General features: G+C 36.7%; 1 protein-coding gene and 1 long non-coding RNA gene across 2 annotated transcripts; one reads left to right on the top strand and one right to left on the bottom strand.

Moving 5' to 3' along the window:
- The first annotated feature begins 1,854 nt into the window (after positions 1-1,854).
- LOC138322460 (uncharacterized) lies at positions 1,855-3,738 on the top strand. The gene is made up of 3 exons (XR_011208399.1): positions 1,855-1,912; positions 2,280-2,432; positions 3,589-3,738. It is a non-coding gene; the product is annotated as an uncharacterized lncRNA (long non-coding RNA).
- A 4,996-nt stretch (positions 3,739-8,734) lies between these two features.
- LOC138322228 (uncharacterized protein DDB_G0287625-like) lies at positions 8,735-10,008 on the bottom strand. The gene is made up of 2 exons (XM_069266273.1): positions 9,336-10,008; positions 8,735-8,997 (listed from the first exon to the last, which is right to left on the bottom strand). Exons 1-2 carry the CDS (start codon positions 10,006-10,008, stop codon positions 8,735-8,737), a joined length of 936 nt encoding a protein of 311 aa, XP_069122374.1.
- Between the last annotated feature and the right edge of the window lie 12,133 nt (positions 10,009-22,141).

The following is a 22,141-nucleotide window of genomic DNA, read 5'->3' as shown; positions in this document are numbered from 1 at the left end:
GCGAATACCAAACGATGTTGTACATTGATATTTCGATCCGTCTTCTTTCCTTACCTCTCCATAAAACTTCCCTGCTAAATCCACGGGTTCTAGGGATTCAAACTCACGGGCATGTCCCTTTTCTTGTAAATAGTCTCGCAAACATTGAGCAGAATTAAGTCTCCGTAACACGTTTCGTATTCTTGCTATATGTCTTTACAAGTAAAGTCTACATATCATCATCGGAAACAGATCCAAAACGTCTGTTATCCATTTCCAATGCGGTTTCGTCTGCCATATTTTTTATCATGGTTACTGCCCGAGGATAGATAATATACAAATATTGATTTTTTGTATGTTAATACGAGGAATTGTTAAACCTTTGAAAGGTGATATTTCCCTCGGTCGGTATGAGGAATTGTTAAACCTGAGAAAGGTGATATTCTCCGAGGCCGAAGGCCGAGGGAAATATCACCTTTCAAAGGTTTAACAATTCCTCATATTAACCAACAAAAAGTCAATACATGTAACTGTTTTGTTATATCAAACGATAGAATGATACAAGTTTTGCTATTGCTACTTGGAACAATATTTTGAAGCAAGGACAGCGCAATGACTTATTAAACAAAAAATCAAGAAAATCTACATCCACGTATCCCCAGTAGGTACATTGTACTTTTAGTACTTCTGCTGTACTTCTTCACAATCCATGTATAACTTTTGAACATATAGCTACATTTACAATGTGCTTAACATCTTTTCTAATCCTACCTCACTGTTGTCTGCCATGTTGGATTTGGCTATTGCTTGATGATCGGCAATGCTCTTCCGTGTCTATTTTTATAGCCAGGTTACCGAATTTGCAATGTCAGCCTCTAACAGGTGTTCATCGGTCTCAGGTTGACATTGCATTTTGTCAAGAACTCTCCAAGCGGTCTAGACCAATCAGAAAACAGCAAAACTCAAAGTTATATTACAATATGATTTCGAGGACGGCGGGACAAAATGGCGGCATCCGCTTGATTTTTGCAAAGCATTTTGACGTGAGATTCTTCGAAATGTAGCTTGTTGTGATAAAATAGGATCTTAAAATTGTGTGTTTTGACTTGTTTCATAAAATCTCATACGAAGTTTGATAAACATTCATGAACCACAATCTGCTAATATTCTTGAAAGTTCATTTACCATTCATTCATCAATATTCATGATGTCATGAATACCATCTCGTAGGGGTAACACTCATTTAAGATCCTTTATATAACGTCACATGTAGTTTTGACGTCATCATCTATATATGAAGTAGCATGATTGTCTCGATAGACGGAAATGTCACATCCGAGCCGGATTTCTACTGTTTTATCTAGAGAAAAAATTAGATATTTCTATTAATAAAAGCTATCTTACAAATCTTGAAAAAAAGTTAAAAAGAAATTTATCAAACTCGTTAAATATTTTGATATGCCGCTCGCGTAAATCGTGACATATAAAATTATTTAACCTGTTTGATAAATCTCATATCACATAGCAACTCATGTGAGATCCTCTATTTATATATTGACACAATCTGATTAAAATCAGCTGTTTGATACTCCGCTAACTTCGTGCTCCGCTACAAATGTGCTAATGGACGCAGCCATTTTACCTGTTTGTTCGGAACTCATTGGATCTTATAACTGAAGCTGAGAACTACGAAATACCAGTCATGGTTTGCCAGCGCTGTTCCGATTGGTTAATTATTCGAAAGGTCGCGCGGACGGTGGGCTACTGTCAGATGTTTGTAGCGGAGCACGAAGTTAGCGGAGTATGAAACAGCTGATTTTAATTAGATTTATATTGACACACATTTATTTCTTATTTATTTTGTTTTAAAAACAGAGTATAGCTGGACAGTGTTCCGGGGACTCAACACAGGTAGTGGGATGTGGATTGTCTTGTAAGTATTGTTACCTTGTATGTGTGTGTGATGGTGTGTATGAGTGTAATTATTAAAATAATATATATACATGTATGACCTAATTAGTTACCTTGTATGTGTTCGTCATACACTATGTATACATGTATGACCTTCTCTATGTTTTGTTGTTATATAAATATTCATTTTAATATTACATGTAAATATTAACACTTTATCCTCATAAGGAAATAATTTATTTGCCTAAAGTACTGTCTTAATTACGCAAAATACATCAAAGTAACACATAATGGATTTCAAAATCTGATATTCTCTGATAAACACATCAAATATGCATTACAAATAAAACGTTTGAAGTAAAATGTAAAGTTATTCCATTCCATATAAGCGCCGTCCTGTTCTCTTGATGGCAAAACCAACAGCATCATAGAAGAGAAAGCGGCAGAACTTCTTGCCCACACCTCGTGTCGGTTGGATGGGGTGACGGAAATCTGTGATAGCAACACAAACACTTGGCTTCCCCATCTACCGAACTGTGCAGGTAAAGACGACTTCTAATGACTTCCGATACAATTACAACAATTCACATTAAGGACACCAACCGGATTGGCGATACTGATCCACCAATTACATATGTTTTTCCACACAATTAATGACTTCATCACGAGATGACGCGGATTATCATTGTGCATTTTTTCGGTTCGTGCACCAAATATAGTACATTTTAGCGCGATGATATTTTACTGATCTCGACTTTGCTTTATGTCTCTGGTGGCTATATGTTTCTGGTGGCGCAACCAAATGACCAAATTCTCCACTGCAGGCATGGTTCTCTTCAGGAATACATCGTCCTATTTCCCCCTTTATTTATTTTTTAAAAACTTTTTTGAGAGTCTTGATCAATTTCTTATTTTCCCCATTTATCATGATTTTGGATTATATTGAAAGTTGACTATTCAAAAATATTTGGTTCTATATTTTATCCCTTACGTTGGTTGTACTAATCTTGCTTAATTTAATCATATTGAGGAGATAAGGCCGTTTCCTTATAATCCTTAGAACATAGGCGTCCCCAAAAACTGATTTCTATTCATTTGCTATCTCCAGTCTACCCTACCCCATGACAATTATCCAACCAAAATAATAATAGGTTTTAAGCGATCGTCTGCTGTCTACATCAAATAAAGGGTATCCAATCAATGTGATACGGTCAGACGGTTAATGAGATATTGTTTTGTATCTGCTGATATACTCTATGTTTCTTTCCCTTAGCAATGTATTTAATGTTTAATTCTCTATTTTTCCATTTAGACTGGCGTTTTTTGCAAATTCTTTTTATTTATATTTTAACATATATTGAAGATCTTCAATAAAACGATTTAGTAAACTGTACATTCGTTGTAAAAGATCATTCTATATGTACCAACGCTACCTACATTTTAACTCCATATTTGTAGTTGAAGCCTGACTGATTCGCTCTACTTGACAGGTGACAAGAATTCCTACAATTCAGTGATTGACGTTTCTCGTCATCCAATCAATTGCTTTCGATATATTTTGCTGTTAATGCTTACAAATAGTTTTGTATGTCATACACTCAAAATAAGACTTTAAATGCGTCCATTGTTTATGTTGATATAAATAGCCGTCATGTCACTGCGACTATGTTTGTTACGACTACTTATTCCATTTCGCAGGTTTACCGCCTCAGGGTCAGTGGAAAGTTAGATATACACTAGATCCCATCGTATCCTCGGCCATTTATGAATGTGTTGATGAAGATAATCTGCACGTCCAGTCGTATTATGACGCGGCTACAAGGACCTGGTCACAACCCGATATGGAGTGTGAACGTAAGTGTGATGATGGAGAAAAGGTAAAATGTACTTCTGCCAATTTATATTTTTTATTAATACATAATCTGATGTAAGCATTAGTGGTAATGAAGTCTACTTGTATCCATAAAATTGACACTTTCCACTTACTCCAACTTCATACTTTTCACCAATAAAAGACATCCTATTTTGACTAATCAAACACGTTCCATTTTGACCAATCATCACTTCCCATTATTACCTATCAAATATCTCCCATTTTGACCAATCCAACACGTCCCATTTTTACCAATCAAACACATCCTATTTTGACCAATCAAAACGTCCCATATTGACCAATCATTACTTCCCATTTTGACCAATTAATTATTTCCCATTTTTTATCAATTAAACACGTCCCATTTTGACCAATCATCACTTCCCATTTTGACCAATCAAACACGTCCCATTTTTACCTGTCAAACACCTCTCATTTTGACCAATCAAATACTTCCCATTTTGACCAATCAAATACTTTCCATTTTCACTAATCAAACACGTCCCACTTTGACCTGTCAAACACCTCCAATTTTGACCAATCAAACCCTTCCTATTTTGACCAATCAAACACCTCCTATTTTGACCGATCAAAAAATTCTTATCATCACCAGTCAATAATCTGAAGAGAAGTAAATCATTTAAGTTGTAAAATTGATTTTGACATTTCACTCCAATTATATGCATGAAATTAAACAAAAGTACATTTGTTTTCAAAATTGTTTCAGCGATCATACATACGTAGTAATTTAGTCTTTCTATGTGGAATTTTTAGTTATATCTTATAACAAACGACCGGATTAAAATGTTCCTTTACTATTACATGTATGTTGGTAAGGCAACGTGAAAAACAGGCGGAAAATATTATTTTTAATCTTTGAAACCTTCATAACGGAAACGTGTTGTAAAAACCATTGGTTCTGAAAGACTGGGGAAAATGATGGACATAATTTTATGCTAATATACCATTTTCAGATCATAGAAGGTCTGTAGAATATTCATATATTCTGTTTAGCTTTATCAACCAACTGGGATGACCCGCCGCCATTGGAAGTCTCAGGGGTGGAGACATTCGTGGAGCGCCCTTCAAATGGACTCAACTGTCAAGCAGTACACAAATGTAAGACCTTCACATCTGATCTACTCATCGACAGCTGTCCTGTGTCAAAATGCGATGGCTACTTCAACTGGACAGATGCTTCATTGTCTTGTTCAGGTATGTGTCACTGTAGGGTTTTGTATCTAGCTGTCTGTTGTATAGTTTTGATGGTTTGATCAGATCTACTGAGGCCTAAGTTGTTAGAAATATTCATTTTTATCGTCCAACATTCGCACATACTAACCGACAACTACTCACAGATAAATGTGTGCTTTCTCCGTCAATACGGCATGACGTCACATTTAACGTCGTTTTCACGATAAGATATCGAAACCCCAATGTATGGCGTTAATACTTTTTTCTATGTTACCCATATCTTTTCTTTCATATTTTCCTTAGTGAAAGTACTCTCTCATTCAGGTTTAGTGAATGGATTTTTCCTGCGCAACAAATATCGTCTCGCTTCAAGCCAACGCAAGTAAATAATTGAGAATTTCATCAGTGCATGTAATGCACACAGTGAAATTGGAATTTCATGAGCAAACCTCAATAAGATATAATTATGCATTTACGGCATCATGCTAAATATCAAGCCCTGCAAAGCGTAAGTCTCGCCAAAACGAGACTTGGAAAGTCTCAACGAGAGAAACATTGAACAATGCATTATTTATTGCGTCAAACATCAAAATTCCATTTAAATTCCAAAATCCGAGGACGGACATCGGTCTGTCGATTCGTCTAACCAGTCCTCATTGTCTGTCTAGACATCACCTGCGCTCTTCCCTCCTGTAACATCGAAAGAAGGAAACTTATATGGAACCTAAGCCAAATTTGCTTATGCATGTATATAAAAAGGAAATAATGTAAATGAAGTCATTCCATGTGTGCTTAACAAAACATTTCTTATAAACATAAACCAATACAAAGATAACTTTGTAAGCATGTGAAAGAGGGTGGGTAAGGGTCCTGGGAATTATATTTTATTTCGGTTTGCTCATGAAATTCTAATTTCATAGTGTGCATTACATGCACTGATGAAATTCTCAATTTCAAATCGCAAACCTCAAGAAGATATAATTATGCATGTTTAAAGCATACATCTGTACTAACCTACAGATAACACTGCTTGCTGAAAATCAAATAATGTCTCCTGAACATGGAGACTTTTGACCAGTGGCCTCTCTCCATTATTTCCTGGCAAGATAGCCCCACAGCCCGAGCTTTTGAAGTAGAGGCACTACGGGTAGAGTGTGCCTTGAACTTGTCAGTGTCAACACCAGTCAAACCTAGCAAGGAAACTAACCAGCCCGCAACTGTACACGAGACAACCGGTTTGCGTGGCTCTACATAACTAAGTAGAATCTGGGTTCGACTAGTAGAGTCACGATTTATTCTCTGAGAGTCTGTACTACACACAAATTGGGGTTTTCTACATAAGCCTGAAACACAATCTCAATAGGGGTGTCTCCAACACGACGAGACTTTGTAAGTTTGGCTAACTTGAAAGTAAATTTGGAACTTGTATCCGATATGAACTATGTGTCTAGAGCGCAAAGCTCACAAACTCGACTCGCTGAAGTTAAGGCCAATAGCATATTGACTTTCAATGTCAACATCTTAGCTGAAAGAACAGACATTGATTCGAAATCGAGATGACTCAATACCATACCGACATCCCATGTGCCAATATACCTAGGTTGTGGAGGTCTAGCATTGAAGGTGGCATTTAAGAAACGCTTTACAAGGTCATGCTGACCCACCTTAGTTCCGTCAACAATCTCGTGAAATGCTGAAATAGCAGATCTCCGAGAGTTGAGGGTCCTGTATTTATCTCCCTACTCGAAACACTCAGATAGGTAGTTAACAACGTTTACCACAGGGGTCCGAAATGGATCAAACTGTTTTCTATTGCAAAAGCTGTTGTAAGCAGTATTAATGCCTTTCCTCCATGAGAACTCTGCCAGGATATTGACAGCTTCTTCCGAAGCTCCTCTACCAACATCCTGTCTCCGGAGATTTTCGTAAGGAGGTCCTTGTACGGGGGTAGTAACACTGGAGTCTCCACTAGTATGCCCAGCACAGACAGGTACCATCGACGAAATTGCCACGTTGGAGCTATCAGCACTAACGTGGCCTTCTCCAATTGCATTAGACACCTCGATATCATGGAGAACGGAGGGAAGAGGTACAAACCCTCCTCTGTCCACCTCATTTGGAAGGCATCCGATTGGACTGCGTATGGGTCTGAGCGCCAGCTCACGTACCTGGACAATTGGTGATTGTGCCGACTCGAAAACAAGTCGAGTGGACCCATGATACGTTTTAGAGCCTTGAACACCTCTTCTTTCAAGTGCCAGTCGCTGCTGTCCTTGAAGTTGCGAGATTGCCAATCCGCCTCCGTGTTCAAACTGCCTGGAAGGTACATTCCCTTTTCAGACATTAATCCAATAAATATTTGGTCAGCGACAGTAGCTGGCGATTTTTGACCCCCCCCCCCCCCCCATCTTTTGTATACATGCTTCCGCTGTCGGATTGTCTAGTCTCAGATGAACATGACTTGGGAAATTTTCCTTTGAGTAGGATTTCAGGGCTAATAGTGCTGTCTTCAGTTCCAGCACATTGATATGACATGTCCTCTCCTCCGAGGTCCATAGGCCCTGAACCCTGCTGGTATCAGACGCAGCCCCCACCTTTTTTTGAGAGGCATCCGTCTCTATGATCAGATCCGGGCCTGCATTTATTATAGCCTTCCCATTCCAACTCTCCATCCGACAGATCCACCATCTCAACTCCCCCAGACATTCCGAGGAGAGAGTTACTAACACCTGGTAAGAATTGTCCAATAGAAAGGTCTGGATTTGGGACATGTCTGTAATGCAGAGGGGCAGGAGCCACCGCTTGCAAGGTCGAGGTCATGTGACCCAAAGTCTCTGACTTCTCCCTCACTGTGACTATTTTGTTTATCAACAAATGACGACACTTGTCGATGACCTTTGATACGTTCTTTTGAGGTAGTGACAATTTCATATCCATTGAGTTGACTAGATAGCCTAAAAATTCTATCTCGTGAGTAGGGATCCAAACTGATTTCTCCGTGTTTATCAGAAATCCGAGTTGGTCAAACAGTGTCCATGAGGAGTTTTTTCTTGGATTGATTCATAAGAATCACGCCGTCCAAGTAATTACCATTCGGGCACCTATCCGTCTCATGAGGGCTACCACTGGTTTCATCAGTTTGGTGAAGAACTGGGGGCCTGGAGCTAGCCCAAAGGGCATTGCCACAAACACGTATATTTGGTCTCCCCAAAGGAACTTCAGAAATTTCTGATGAATTGGATGGAGCGGTACTGTGAAGTAAGCGTCCTTTAGGTCTAGTTTTACCATGAATTCGCCCTTCTAAATCAGTGTCTTTAGAGACTGTACCCCCTCCATCTGAAAATGCTGATACTCCACACACGAGTTCAGTCTCTTCAGTTTATTACTGGACGATTTTCCCCGTCCTTCTTTGGAACCAAGAATACAGGGCTTAGAAACTGATCCGTGCAAGGAAACGATTTGACAATCACGTTCTTCTCCAACATGTTTTGTACCTCTGACTCTATTAAATGTGCGTCCTGACCCTCCTACCATGATGATGGGATCCGATTTTGAAAGGGTTCTTTGACCAGCGGAATTTTTATCCTTTGTACCATTTCCAGAACCTGAGGGTCCTGAGTGATAACTTTCCAGTTGTCTATGTAATGTCTTAAACGACCCCCTACTGGTTTGTTTATGGTCATTCGTCGAAAAGAAAGTGGCTTTATTTAAGTTTATTTCTAGATGAACGTGGTTTAAATCCAAGTTGAACTCGGCTGGAGGTTCGTTCGGTACTTTTTACAGAGTCTGAGGTATTGCGTCTAGATTTTTGTTTACCCGTAATGAAGGTAATAAACCTATCTTTTGGGCTCCTGTGCGTCCCCGGAAAGAGTTGGATCGGCCACCACTTCTTCCTCCTCGAAATGGGGCCTTCTTCTGAAAGGGCTTATTGTCTGGTTTAGCCTGGTCCCTCTGAGTGTTCGTTGACCTAGAGCAGTCATGGCTGGATTTAGACTTGGCTGCTAATTCCTTGGAGATCTCACGTGACTCCCTGGAAACGGCTGAAGATTTCACCAACGCCTTGTAGAATTTTTACCCAAAAATTTTACTGTCCGATGTTAACCTGTCATTGTTTTCTTTCAACAAGTGTTTGGACTTCTTAACTTCCTTAGTGATATTGTATAGGATGTTCATCCGCCTGTGATAGGTAGTAGCGTTGAATGCTTGACCAACTGATGTTAAAGTCTTTTCCACGAGTTCTAGACATGAAACAGATCTAATTTCATGTCTGTCTCACCTAAACGCACACTATCAATATCCACCCACAATTTTGAGAGGGGTCCCATCACGCTACCAACCCGTGTCTGAATTGAAGATAAGTTTTGATCATACGCCTTACCATACGAGCGATTTACTGATTGAAAAAATTCTGGCACATAAGAGTTAACCTTGTGTGCCCCAACAGAAATGTTCTTTGGCACTGGATATTTGTCCAGAATATTATCCATTAAAATTTTCTCTGGAATGAAAGCTGTAAATTTGTTCATTACATAATTTGTCATATCTGATGGTAGTTCTGGTTTCTCACTTTCCGGGTCGGCCACCTCAAAACCAACGTAATTGGAACGAGAGTCACTGCTATTACGTTTACGTGGTGGACTTAGCCTAGAACTACGCCTAGACGAGTTGGACGAATCGTCCTCACTGCTATGTCTAGCATACGAATACGACGATTCGTCCACGCTAAGACCTCGTGATACAGAACGATCTTTAGACCGAGAACGGGATCGATCAGAAACATCTTTGGAATGAGATAGGGATCGGGAACATTTAAAACGATAATATCTTACTTTTCCCCGGTCATCAGAAAGAGAAGAACGGTCACCATAATGCCTGTCCCTTTTTCGACCAAGTGGTTGAGACATAGGAGAGGAGCGTCTGGTCTCTCTATCTCTACATCGGCCACGTACGCCGGCACGTCGGGAGTCCGGGTCAAGCCCGGTATCCCTATCGTCCCCCGACTCCACATTGTGGGTGGGTTCGACGTAAGAATCACCTTTAGAATTCGCCATAATACTTCTTACAAACGTGCATTGCAGCTAGCATGAAGCCATTTTTAAAACTGAAGATATTTCCAAGTCTCGTTTTGGCAAGACTTTCGCTTTGCAGGGCTTGGCATTTAGCATGATGCCGTAAATGCTTAATCATATCTTTTTGAGTTTTGCGATATGAAATTGGCATTTTGTTTACTGCAGCTATACAACATCCAGTGAGGACCGTTCGGGAGAGGGGGAGATAATGTAACGATTTATAGATACATTTGGCATGTCAACCACATACATTCACATTGTAGTTATATATAAAGCTTTATGAAAGCCAAAGTTAGCTATTGGACTATGCGACTGATATGTACTACATATATTGTTCCGTATACCGTCATAATGTCAATGAGATGACACTAGTCAGTTTACATTGGTACTGCGGACGATCTGACTAAGGAACGACTATAACTAACCTACAATTGACCAATTCATATGGGATTAATCATCTTATTTTGGCAGGTTTTGACTGTTTTCGACCAGGTCAGGATTATCCTGGACACGTGACATGCACGAGAGGTGGTGTACCGTGTCAGCGCTGGGATTCTCAGACTCCTCATGGCCATGCCTTTCTAATGGGTAGGTCTGATCTCGAGAACTGGTGCGTTGAGGAAGCCGAGTCTCGGCCTTGGTGTTACACGACTGATCCGGCACAGAGATGGGATTTTGCCCTGTCGATGACTGTGATTAAGTGTTCTAAAGAATCAAAAGCTTTCGTCACGATACAGTGATGTCTCTAGATGAAACAATATCAGGAGACCAAGTTCAGTTCTTCATTACTTGGTACCGTTTGGTTCATCAGTGGTAAAAATATATTCAGTACAATGCTGACCCTAACATAAAGACACACTCACACCTTACGTAGTGTAGAGACACATCTCACAGGACTACTATACAGATATATACAGTATATATACAAATATATACAGTACAGTACTGACACTTACATAAAGACACACTTACACCTTACGTAGTGTAGAGACACATCTCACAGGACTACTATACAGATATATACAAATATATACAGTACAGTACTGACCCTAACATAAAGACACACTCACACCTTACGTAGTGTAGAGACACATCTCACAGGACTACTATACAGATATATACAATATATATACAAATATATACAGTACAGTACTGACCCTAACATAAAGACACACTCACACCTTACGTAGTGTAGAGACACATCTCACAGGACTACTATACAGATATATACAGTATATATACAAATATATACAGTACAGTACTGACCCTAACATAAAGACACACTCACACCTTACGTAGTGTAGAGACACATCTCACAGGACTACTATACAGATATATACAGTATATATACAAATATATACAGTACAGTACTGACACTTACATAAAGACACACTCACACCTTACGTAGAGTAGAGACACATCTCACAGGACTACTATATATATAGATATATACAATATATATACAAATATATACAGTACAGTACTGACACTTACATAAAGACACACTCACACCTTACGTAGTGTAGAGACACATCTCACAGGACTACTATATATACAGATATATACAGTATATATACAAATATATACAGTACAGTACTGACCCTAACATAAAGACACACTCACACCTTACGTAGTGTAGAGACACATCTCACAGGACTACTATACAGATATATACAATATATATACAAATATATACAGTACAGTACTGACCCTAATATAAAGACACACTCACACCTTACGTAGTGTAGAGACACATCTCACATGACTACTATACAGATATATACAGTATATATACAAATATATACAGTACAGTACTGACCCTAACATAAAGACACACTCACACCTTACGTAGTGTAGAGACACACCTTACAAGACTACTATACAGATATATACAATATATACAAATATATACAGTACAGTGCTGACAATATACATATACACACAAACAACACATTCACAGAGACACATCTCACATGACTATAAATAATTCTTAATAAATTCAATTACATACATATCTTAGACAGAAGAACTTTGTACTATATACCATCAAACTTTATCTTTTTCATTCTCACACGAAGTTAGTCTCACTACACTAGCATGTCACATTAATCCAACTCTCTAAGCATATATTAGAATTATCGTTCTCATACTAGGTATTTCTAGATATTTAGACAATTTATCTTATTAAGTAATTTCTAAATTATAACATGCTTGAAATCGCATTACATTCAAACGTATTAAGTGTAATATGTTGTTTATCATGTATATCAAACTCTGGTTAGTTAATATACTTACGAGAGTTTGGTCATGTCATCCACAATGAAAAAATCATGTGATAGAATCCAAATTAACAATGCAGCTGCTGTTTTACAATTTGTTCATACTACACGTGGTTATGGTACATGTTGGCACCACTCCTGATTTCCAGGGGAAAACAAGTAAAAAAATACCTGTAAAACGTGTATCTTTTTTTTTTTTTATAAATTTGCTGGATAAATAAAAAATAACTCATTCGTGTGTAATAAATTCCATATACAACAACCTGTCGTTGTGTAACCTCTATATATCACATAATCCGCCTAGTGATTTCGCATTTGTTGACATTATGTGACGTCATGATTCCTTGTGCTTATCTTCGCCTTGGTGGATATTTTGACTGCATTCTAGATTTGTATAGCTTTTAATTTTCAAAGTGGCGACCGCAAACTGAAGCTGTCAGTGTGTAGGATTGAATTTTGAAGATTGTGGTGGTTTTTTTTTATATTTTCGTGTATCTGTTACCTTAGAAGTGCTTCGCACTTCGTCCTTATTAAACTCGCCAAGGCTCGCAAAAATAAAAACTTCTTCGACTCGTTTCATAAAATCTCATATGAAATGATATTTTCCTTAATCAGCATAACATTTACAATCTCTATATCATGCATGTGAAAACTTTGGTGAATACATCAAAATGCTTGAAAAGTTGCAAAATAGGATGAATTTTGACCCAAGATCGGAATTTGCGAACCGTAAGGGAGCTCGGCTCGTTTATTTAATAGCGTACAAATAGATCATGGATTCCAACGGTATCAATTAAAATTGTGGAATTTTGTTTTATCATATGTATATTTTTCTATTTATTTTGTTCATTAGGAATGTAGAATAGTTTTATATAACGAGTTGCTTCGTGCTTATTTGTAAAATGATTCAATTCAGTGATCGAATGCGCCGTTCGTTTGGATTCGGAACTGCACATGAAAACTCTTTTGTGACTAAGATTATGAAGAATAGCGATCTTTCTGTTATCCGTCTAACAATATCTGACCTTTTAACGTTAAAATCAGGATAGTATAGTCGATAAACGGCGTATTTGTCGATATTGTACTAAGCTAGATTTTGCCGAAAGCTTGATACCGGGTGAAAATCAAAGTTTGTACGATAGGTGTAGGACCTAGTTTCGACAAACTAGAAAAAAATAATGTTGTCAGATCTTTGAATTTGGCTAGGCTAATATAACATCTTAATACATGTAGATATATATTTATTATCCGAAGTAAACTAAAACAGATTTTTGGGTCCTCAAGTAGAATCTATACTGTACTGTACACCTCAGAAAAAAAAATCTCTTATTCTGAATCCTCGATCTACGTTCAGCTGATTACTGTAGACAGGAAAATAATTAGTCTATATCTGCATGTACATGTTTAGTTTCTATATCACAGATATAATACTGATGTTGACACTATAGCTTACGTGTGCTTTTTAGTAAGATAGTATTTGATCAACTGAATCAGAGTACTTCCATGCATTTTCTAAAACGGGAAATACATGCATCATCTAATTAGAGTAGTTAGGCCTATGTCTTATCGTACATGTATACAGTGAAATATGAATATTGTGTATGTTAGATGTCTACATGTATCACGTTTAGCTAATATGATCCTCAATAAGCACTAACACGTTCGGGAAACAAGATAAGATAATAAATATATATCTACATGTATTAGATATGCAGATATCTCCTCAAAAACATAAAAAGACATACAGTTGTGTATGATGACATCGATTTTATCGACATTGTTGTGATCAAGTTGAAGTTATCAACTTCGATCGTTGTCACGTAGACGCTTTTCATCGTTACAATTTTGGCGCCAAATTCAAATTTATGCAAAACTATCTGCCTCAAACGACTATTAAAGCTAAGATATCTTGACGATGGAAAGATAGATTTTAATAAAATATTTATAATGTGCTGTTAAGTACATGTAATAAGATAAAAAAAAATAATAAAAGTATTTTATGTAGCTGTCTTTATAATATTGTAACGAATGTTCATTTGAGATCAGCTGACTCACGATCAGCTGTTGTGTGTTTATGTTACTGAACTGTACCCCTGGTGTGTTTACATGGAATAAACGTGTAATAACGGTTGAATTGTATATTATTAGCAGTACATGGCAAATGGCAATGTTTTTATCTAACTGACCATGCTATCAGATGGTAAATGTATGTGATAATAGATTGTATGTGAAATAGTTTGTTGGCAAGTAGTGTGTCACTGGCAACGATAGCCGCCATATTGGATCGTGACTAAACAGGCGGTCAGAATTTGAATTAGGTATTTTGTCTATGTAAGCTCCATGATCAATCTTATGATTTAATCAGTGATCGTTAAGACAATAACAATACTATTCATCAAAATGTATGTGTTTAATACGTACTTGTGGCGTACAACGGTCGATTTCAAGACATATTCGGTCCAAGCAGTTGTACTGCTTTCACGGTGAAACTGTTGACGCTGACGTTCCGGCTGGTTTTTGTGTACATTTTTAAATACGGCTCGGAAACGGAATCAGATATTTGTAACTATATTTTGTGTTTCACAGAACATTTTTCAGTCAATAAACAGTTGGTTTACGCTATGTATAACATTTTCTTTGTGCTTTCATTTTTGGCACTATATTGTGACGTCGGCAATGTACGACTGCTATTGTTGTAAACAGTCTGGAGGGCCTCCACTTTGCCTCCACATTGCCTCCACTTTTTCCATATAAGGAAATGTGGACGCCCGAGGGGTATTAAAGCGGAGCGATTACTGTGATTTTTAACGTCTCCTCCCGGCATCGGATACGTATTCTTGCGCCATTTTGGTTCATTAGTAGCTAGGCCTACAGGAGTTATCTCCCTTATATCGATTATAGGAAAGTTGGCATAACTTATAATAGAAATCGTCTATTGTTCAATAGGGAATTATTACAAGATATTTAGAGCCTAATCTTGTAATAGAGGAATTGATGACTTGATCAATTCCCATAAATAGTTTGTACTTAGGATAATACAAGAGTCTAGTGTACTCTTGTATTTCTATTGCAAGATATAGTTAATCTTGTAATAGTGAAATTGATTATTACTTGATCAATTTCTATAAACCATTCCTAAATTCTAAAATATTTGTATAGGATAATACAAGAGTCTAGTGTACTCTTGTATTTCTATTGCAAGATATAGTTAATCTTGTAATAGGGAAATTGATTGTTACTTGATCAATTTCTATAAATAGTTGTATTTATTACAAACACAGTGGTTTAAAAGCCTTGAGTATTTCTATTACAAGATATTTGGAATTGTGAATCTTGTAATAGGGAAATTGATGCATTGCTCAATTTCCATAAATAATTGTAGATAATTACATGTGTTAATACAAGAGACTAGAGTTCTCTTGTATATCTATTACAAGATATTTGGGTTGAATTCTTGTAATAGAGAAATTGATGCATATTGATCAATTTCTATAAACTACTAACTAAATCTACTGAGTAACTATTATCTTTATTCTGTTGTCGCGATTGTTGCTATTGCATCTTAGTTATCACTTTATTGTTTCTTTATAAAAAGACAAGTCATATAGTATAACAGGGAGTTTAACTACTTGTTTAGATATTGTACATTTGTACTCGCTACCATTTATAACTTCTATATTCTGGCATAATCTCTAATTGTACAGTAATTAGAGTGATAGAGAGTGTGATTACACATTGTGACTCTGTATCTGCAGAACCAGAATTATATGTATGAACTTGTATTGAGGCGTTGAGTTATTCTTTCCAGTAATTGGCTAATCAGATGATCTGTGATCACAACCCAGTATTTTAGACTTGAGTGAAAAACCCTCAAGTAGAGACGAGGAAGCAGTTCGTTTCAATATGTACATTGTCCAATACAAGTCCATGCACAGTACATGTATGTTTACTGTTTTTAATTGTAATATGCAGAGTTACGGTTCTTGCGAATTAAATGTCAATCTGATACACCTCGGTATTAAGACCACCTCGGTATTAAGACCACCCTTGATGCTGAGCGCCTAGTAGGAACAGAAATTACTACTGTTACATACTATATGTAATATGTATCGGTCAGGGGATAGAGGCCTACCTCACAGGGCGCGCGCTCAGGAAGGAGACGTTACTTTGAAGTAAATGACATAAAATACACCCTTCCGTAAACAACAAAGGATTTGCATGTTACCAGAATAAATATTGCGATAAATTGAAAAAAAACAGGTTTCTGCTTCTCTGACGAGACTATCAATAAAATGTATTTATATCCATTGTTAGGATTAACAATCGTTCTACAATACTAATCCATTTGTTTAACAGCTTTGTTCTCATTAAATATATATCAGACGTAAACATGTTACAGTCCGCTAATTGGTATTTAGTTCTCAGACACAGAGTTTTTAAATATTCACGATACTTAACAACATTTAGCGTGATAAAAAAATCCTTCTACAGCAAATCAGAAGGAAGAAAAACGAAGAGTTGATTGAAGTTAATGCATAAATTGTCTCAATAAGTTCTGTCTCCTTAGTGTTACAAGAAGTAGTAAGGGTATCTACTAAGGGACAACCGCAGCTACAAAGAGTTAAGATCACCAAGAGGTGTACCACACGCTACTACTAGCTTCCTTTGATGCAGAGTTCCGTCAAAGTTCAGCCGAATGAGTGAAAGAGAACAATAGTAGTATTACGTACAGTATCCGAAAATACAGCTTGGGATTGAATTTGGGGTCAAAAGGTCAACTACAAAGCTTACTGCTACTAAAAATAGATTGTTTAAAAAATCATTTCCAGACAATTATTAAGATAAAACTTAACACAATGGTAGCAAGTGCCAGGTCTCTCAACTTTGTCATATACAGAACGTTTGCGTAAACTCAAACATCCAACGTTAGCATACAGGCGGCCACGAGGGGATATCATTGAAATGTACAAATTACGTTCTGGAAAATACGACAAGGAACTCGCAGATTTGTTTTTGATCAGCCAGGGATCAAGTACCCGCAGACATGATTTGAAAGTGTACAAAGAACATTCAAGGCTGTGTGAGAAAAACACGTTCACCCAGAGAATCGTGAATACTTGGAACAGTCCCCCATCAAATGTTGTTCACTCTAGGACATTTAAGCAATTTGAATATGAACTCAATTCACATTGGAAAAATCAGCCACAAAAAATTTTTATACACTGAAAAAATAAATCCGTAAATTCCTAAGAGCTGATTATTATAGGATTATAAAAAATCCTGTACATGTTTTCATGTATGTTGTCAGAATAAATCTATGTATCTATGTATGAGAAAATACAGGTTGGGATTGAATTTGCGGTCAAAGGGTCAACTACAAAGGTCACTTTTACTAAAAAATGATTGTTTCACAAAAATATTATTTTCCAGAAGATAACTTGAGAAAACATTAACTGATTTCGATCAAACTTCACTCAATGGTAGCATACGAGAAAATACAGCTTAGGATTGGATTTGGGGTCAAAAGGTCAACTACAGAGGTCACTGTTACTAAAAATAGATTATTTCACAAATCAGTTTAGTTTCCTGATGATAAGTTAAGAACACATCAACGGAATTTGTTCAAACTTCATACAAAGGTAACATAGGGGATATAACATAGATTGGGATTTGAATAAGGGTCAAAAGGTCAACGACAAAGGTCACTGTTACTGAAAATTAATTGTTTCACAAACTTTATGTCTATAGGTCACTGCTTCTAAAATTAGATTGTTTCACAAAACATTAGTTTCCAGACGATAATTTTAGTAAACATCAACGGATTCTGATCAAAATTTCACACAATCGTTGCATATGAGAAAATACATATTGTGATTGAATTTAGGTCAAAATTTCAACTACAAAAGGTCACTGTTACTAAATATAGATTGTTTCACAAATTGTAGTTTTCGAATAATAACTTCATTGAGAACACATCAACGGAATTTGTTCAAACTTCATACAATGGTGACATAGGAGAAAACACATCGTCGGAGACACACAGGTGATCGCACTATACTACGCTACACTTATCACCCGTGGGCAAACTCCTCGTAAAATCCTCGTAAAATATGCTAATTCACAAACTAGAATTGACCAATTCGAATACTCGATATATAGTTCGGAACTCTTCAGAATGAATGCTGGTTTATTGGTTTACCCTAAATCATACCTTATACCTAATAGCTTTAAGACTATCAGTATAAAACACTCATATGGCAATACCTATTTTTGCCATAATAATATATTATTACAGAAATACGTAAAAAATTCCTATACTGCTATGAACGAAGCTAACAACGCTTTTGTTCATTGTTTACCTGGCCCATATACACACGTGTATACACCGCTCGTGCGCTCACAGTGTCGCGTACCCAAACATTCGCCAGGTGCAAGTGTTGGCCATCTTTGTTATGCTACCGTATACTGTACATAACGCTTACTCTGATTAGATGAAATCCCATCGCAAAATGTACTGGAACCAATCAAATTCTTCATGCATATAAATTACCTATGAGGATTTTACGAGGAGTTTGCCCACGAGTGACAAGTGTAGTGTAATGTAGTGCGATCACCCGTGGGTCACCGACGATGGAGAAAACATAGCTTGGGACTGAATTTGGCGTCAAAAGGTCACTGTTGCTGAAAATAGTTAGTTTCACAAATTTTCGTTTCCGGACGATAACTTGAGACAGAATTTATTCAAACTTCATTCAATGATAACATAACTAAGCAATAATAGCTGGCCATAAATTAGAAAAATGTGATTGACGGCAGGGGACGTGTGTTGCTGGCAACACTTACTATACTGTAAGCTTGTTCTTTATGAATTCAAGACGTCGATAAACTAATGATTAAACTGATTAAAAGCCAATTTAGACAAATTAGAGGCTTAATGGTGAAGGTTTGATTAGTTTAACGCCATACGTACCAGGTTGAAATATTGCAGGAAAGCCGCAGTAGCTGTAGAAAAGCCATCATAGGAGGCCTAAAGGCTCGTGGCATAACAAATTATTGAACTCGTTTGATAAATTTTATATCACATATCCTCTCATGTAAGATCCTCTATATATTAACACACATTTATTTCTAGTGGCAGTTGTGTGGGGCCTCAACTCAAGCTGAGGGATGTGGGTTGTCTAGTAAGTATAACTTAAATATAAAAAAAATACCTATCTAACATACGTAAAATTCATCAAAATAACACGTATCATTGGAATTAACAAACTGTTTCTGATAAACACAGAAAATATATACATCGCAAATAAAACGTTTGAAGTAAAATGTACAATTATTCAATTCCATATAAGCGCCGTCCTGTTCTCTTGATGACAAAAACAACCACATCATAGAAGAGAAAGCGGAAGAGCTTCTTGCCCACACCTCGTGTCGGTTGGACGGGGTGACGGAAATCTGTGATAGCAACACAAACAATTGGTTTCCCCATCTACCGAGCTGTGCAGGTAAGGACGACTTGTAATGACTCCCGTTACAATTACAACAATTCACATTAACGACACTAACCGGATTGGCGATACGGCTATAAAACGTGTTCTTTCCAAACATGTAAAGACTTCATCACGCGAGTCCATCTTTTTAGTTCGTACACCAAAACACTACATATTAAATATCCTGTTATTTCTCTGACCTCGACTTTGCTTTATCTTTCTGGTGTCGCTACCAAATTCTCAACTGGAGGCATTGTTCTCTCCATGAATACCTCGTCCTAAGTCCTTTTTTCCTTGTTTTTTTACACACTTTATTTTTGTAAAATGTTTTGAGAGTTTTGTACAATTTCTTATTTCTAAGCTTATCACAGTTTTGGATTATATTCAACATAGAAGGTTTATGTTCTGTAATTTTCATAATCATCAATTAAGAAAAGCTTTTAATATGGTATTCATTACCAAAACTTACCAACAGTTTATAATTACAGCACTTACAGTGCATAGGTTTTAAGTTTACACGGACAAATAAAAGACTGTATTAATTAAATGATAACTTATGTAATACCACCTCGTGACGTCACTGCGTCAACAAGATGTTTTCTCGGTAAAATTTGAACTTACTGGAAAACACTGGTTTTACTGTAAAGGAAGTAAATAGCAAGATTCGCATGAAAATACCGGGTAATATTCAAGTATGGGAGATTAGGTTACAGTCGCTTTTTTCTTAGAATTTATGTTAGCAGATTTCAAGGTGGCGGGATATCTTAATCATGAAATTGTAATAAAAACGTCTTGACATGAGATAAATATACTCTTTTGTATGTGGATATGAAGAAAAATGATATCATATTCAAGGGTCACAAAATGTAGTTAAACCCGAGGCTTGCCGAGCCTTATAGTCATGGCAACACATATTTTGAAATGCGGACCCCGACGATCTTTTACGTGGACAAACGATCAAATTGCACATGTTTTCAAAGCCCTACTTAGGTTTTGTTTTCAAAAGCGTTTCAAGCATCATTTGGAATTACCACGGACTGTCATGTTTCCCTGGGGCAGAATGTATTATATAATATCTCAAGTGAAATCATTGTTGTTCACAGTGCTTTCAAATAAGTTCAATAGCAAGTACTTCAGTGCAAGAGTCTGATGGTCGATACAAAAAGTCTATCCGACTTCGAATCAATAGGGTAAGATTGTCCAAATCGCGCCGGTGGAGTAGAGTAATTTTTGTCTGCAACTACTTCAATCAAGTTGAACGAAAGACTTAATCATTGAAAACAAATGAAATTTATATATGTATACATGTGCACATTACGTACTGATATTGAAATATTTTGCTTCTTTTTTTCTATCTTGGATATCATTCGAGGAGTACTCGTCAGGCCAATGACACATTGTCGGAGGAGTTCACCGTTTATTTTCACTTGGGCAATGTGTGTGTTTAGTGTTGAAATGACAACGGGTTTGACAAGTTTGTCATATTTAATATTTTTGTAGCCACCTACACCAGCACTGGTATCTAAGTCTCGTAAAAGAAGTCTTTATGTAAACTGACGTAGCCACGATGTGCGATATACAAGGGTCATCTGTAAATCATTTTGAAAGAAAACATTTTATATCTCACATCATAATGTTTTAAATTGTCTTGCCTATTTCATTCTTGGTTGGTGACATCAAGTTATCGTAAAATGTATAGAAATACGGTTGTATACATTTATACATATATTTTTCTTTATAAATAATTTAGATTTCACTTAGACAAAATGTAATAAAACGGAGCACACAATTCATGTATGCAATATGTACATAAGTTGAAGCATTAAATTTTATCCATTCAGTTATTGTTAAGATTATATTTATATTGTGCATAATAAGTCTTTTCTGCATTATGTATACCGCTTGCAGGCAGTCCATTATTGTAATTCATTATTGCTCTAATCAGATATTTAGATGGATCAAAATCTCTGCTGTAGTTTGGTTTACCTCCTGTCATTATGAAATGAAAATGGATCAAATATTTATCATCCATATATTTTTATACTCAGTTTTGTCTATCTGTTGTATTTTCCTCAATACATATTTTTCATTCTATCTACCGTTTAGGCAAAATATGTCTGATCTGCCCCTTTACACATAAATCAAACATATTATACGGAATCAATAACAGAAAGAACAACAGGAAGACTAAGGAGACAAGTAACATAATAAACGGAGGCTGAATCCGGAAATGGCCTGGATGTCTTAAAAAAATTCCTCGCGTGAAGTATGTAACAAAAAGCAGTTATACATTACTCATCTGCTAAATATTCGATCTTTTTCTCGACGTAGTAAGATGTAACCTAAGCG

Source organism: Argopecten irradians, chromosome 4 (genome assembly GCF_041381155.1).
Source record: "Argopecten irradians isolate NY chromosome 4, Ai_NY, whole genome shotgun sequence".
In the NCBI taxonomy this organism is placed as follows: Eukaryota; Metazoa; Mollusca; class Bivalvia; order Pectinida; family Pectinidae; genus Argopecten; species Argopecten irradians.
Note: the sequence above shows the minus strand (reverse complement) of the source record. Positions and strands in the feature narration are given on the sequence as shown.

Excerpts from the sequence above, each read along its gene's own strand:
- LOC138322228 (XM_069266273.1), bottom strand. The coding sequence starts at position 10,008 with ATGGCGAATTCTAAAGGTGATTCTTACGTCGAACCCACCCACAATGTG. Across the intron at positions 8,998-9,335 it reads ATCAGTAAATCGCTCGTATG|CCGTTTCCAGGGAGTCACGT; the intron begins GTAAGGCGTATG and ends TGAAATCTTCAG.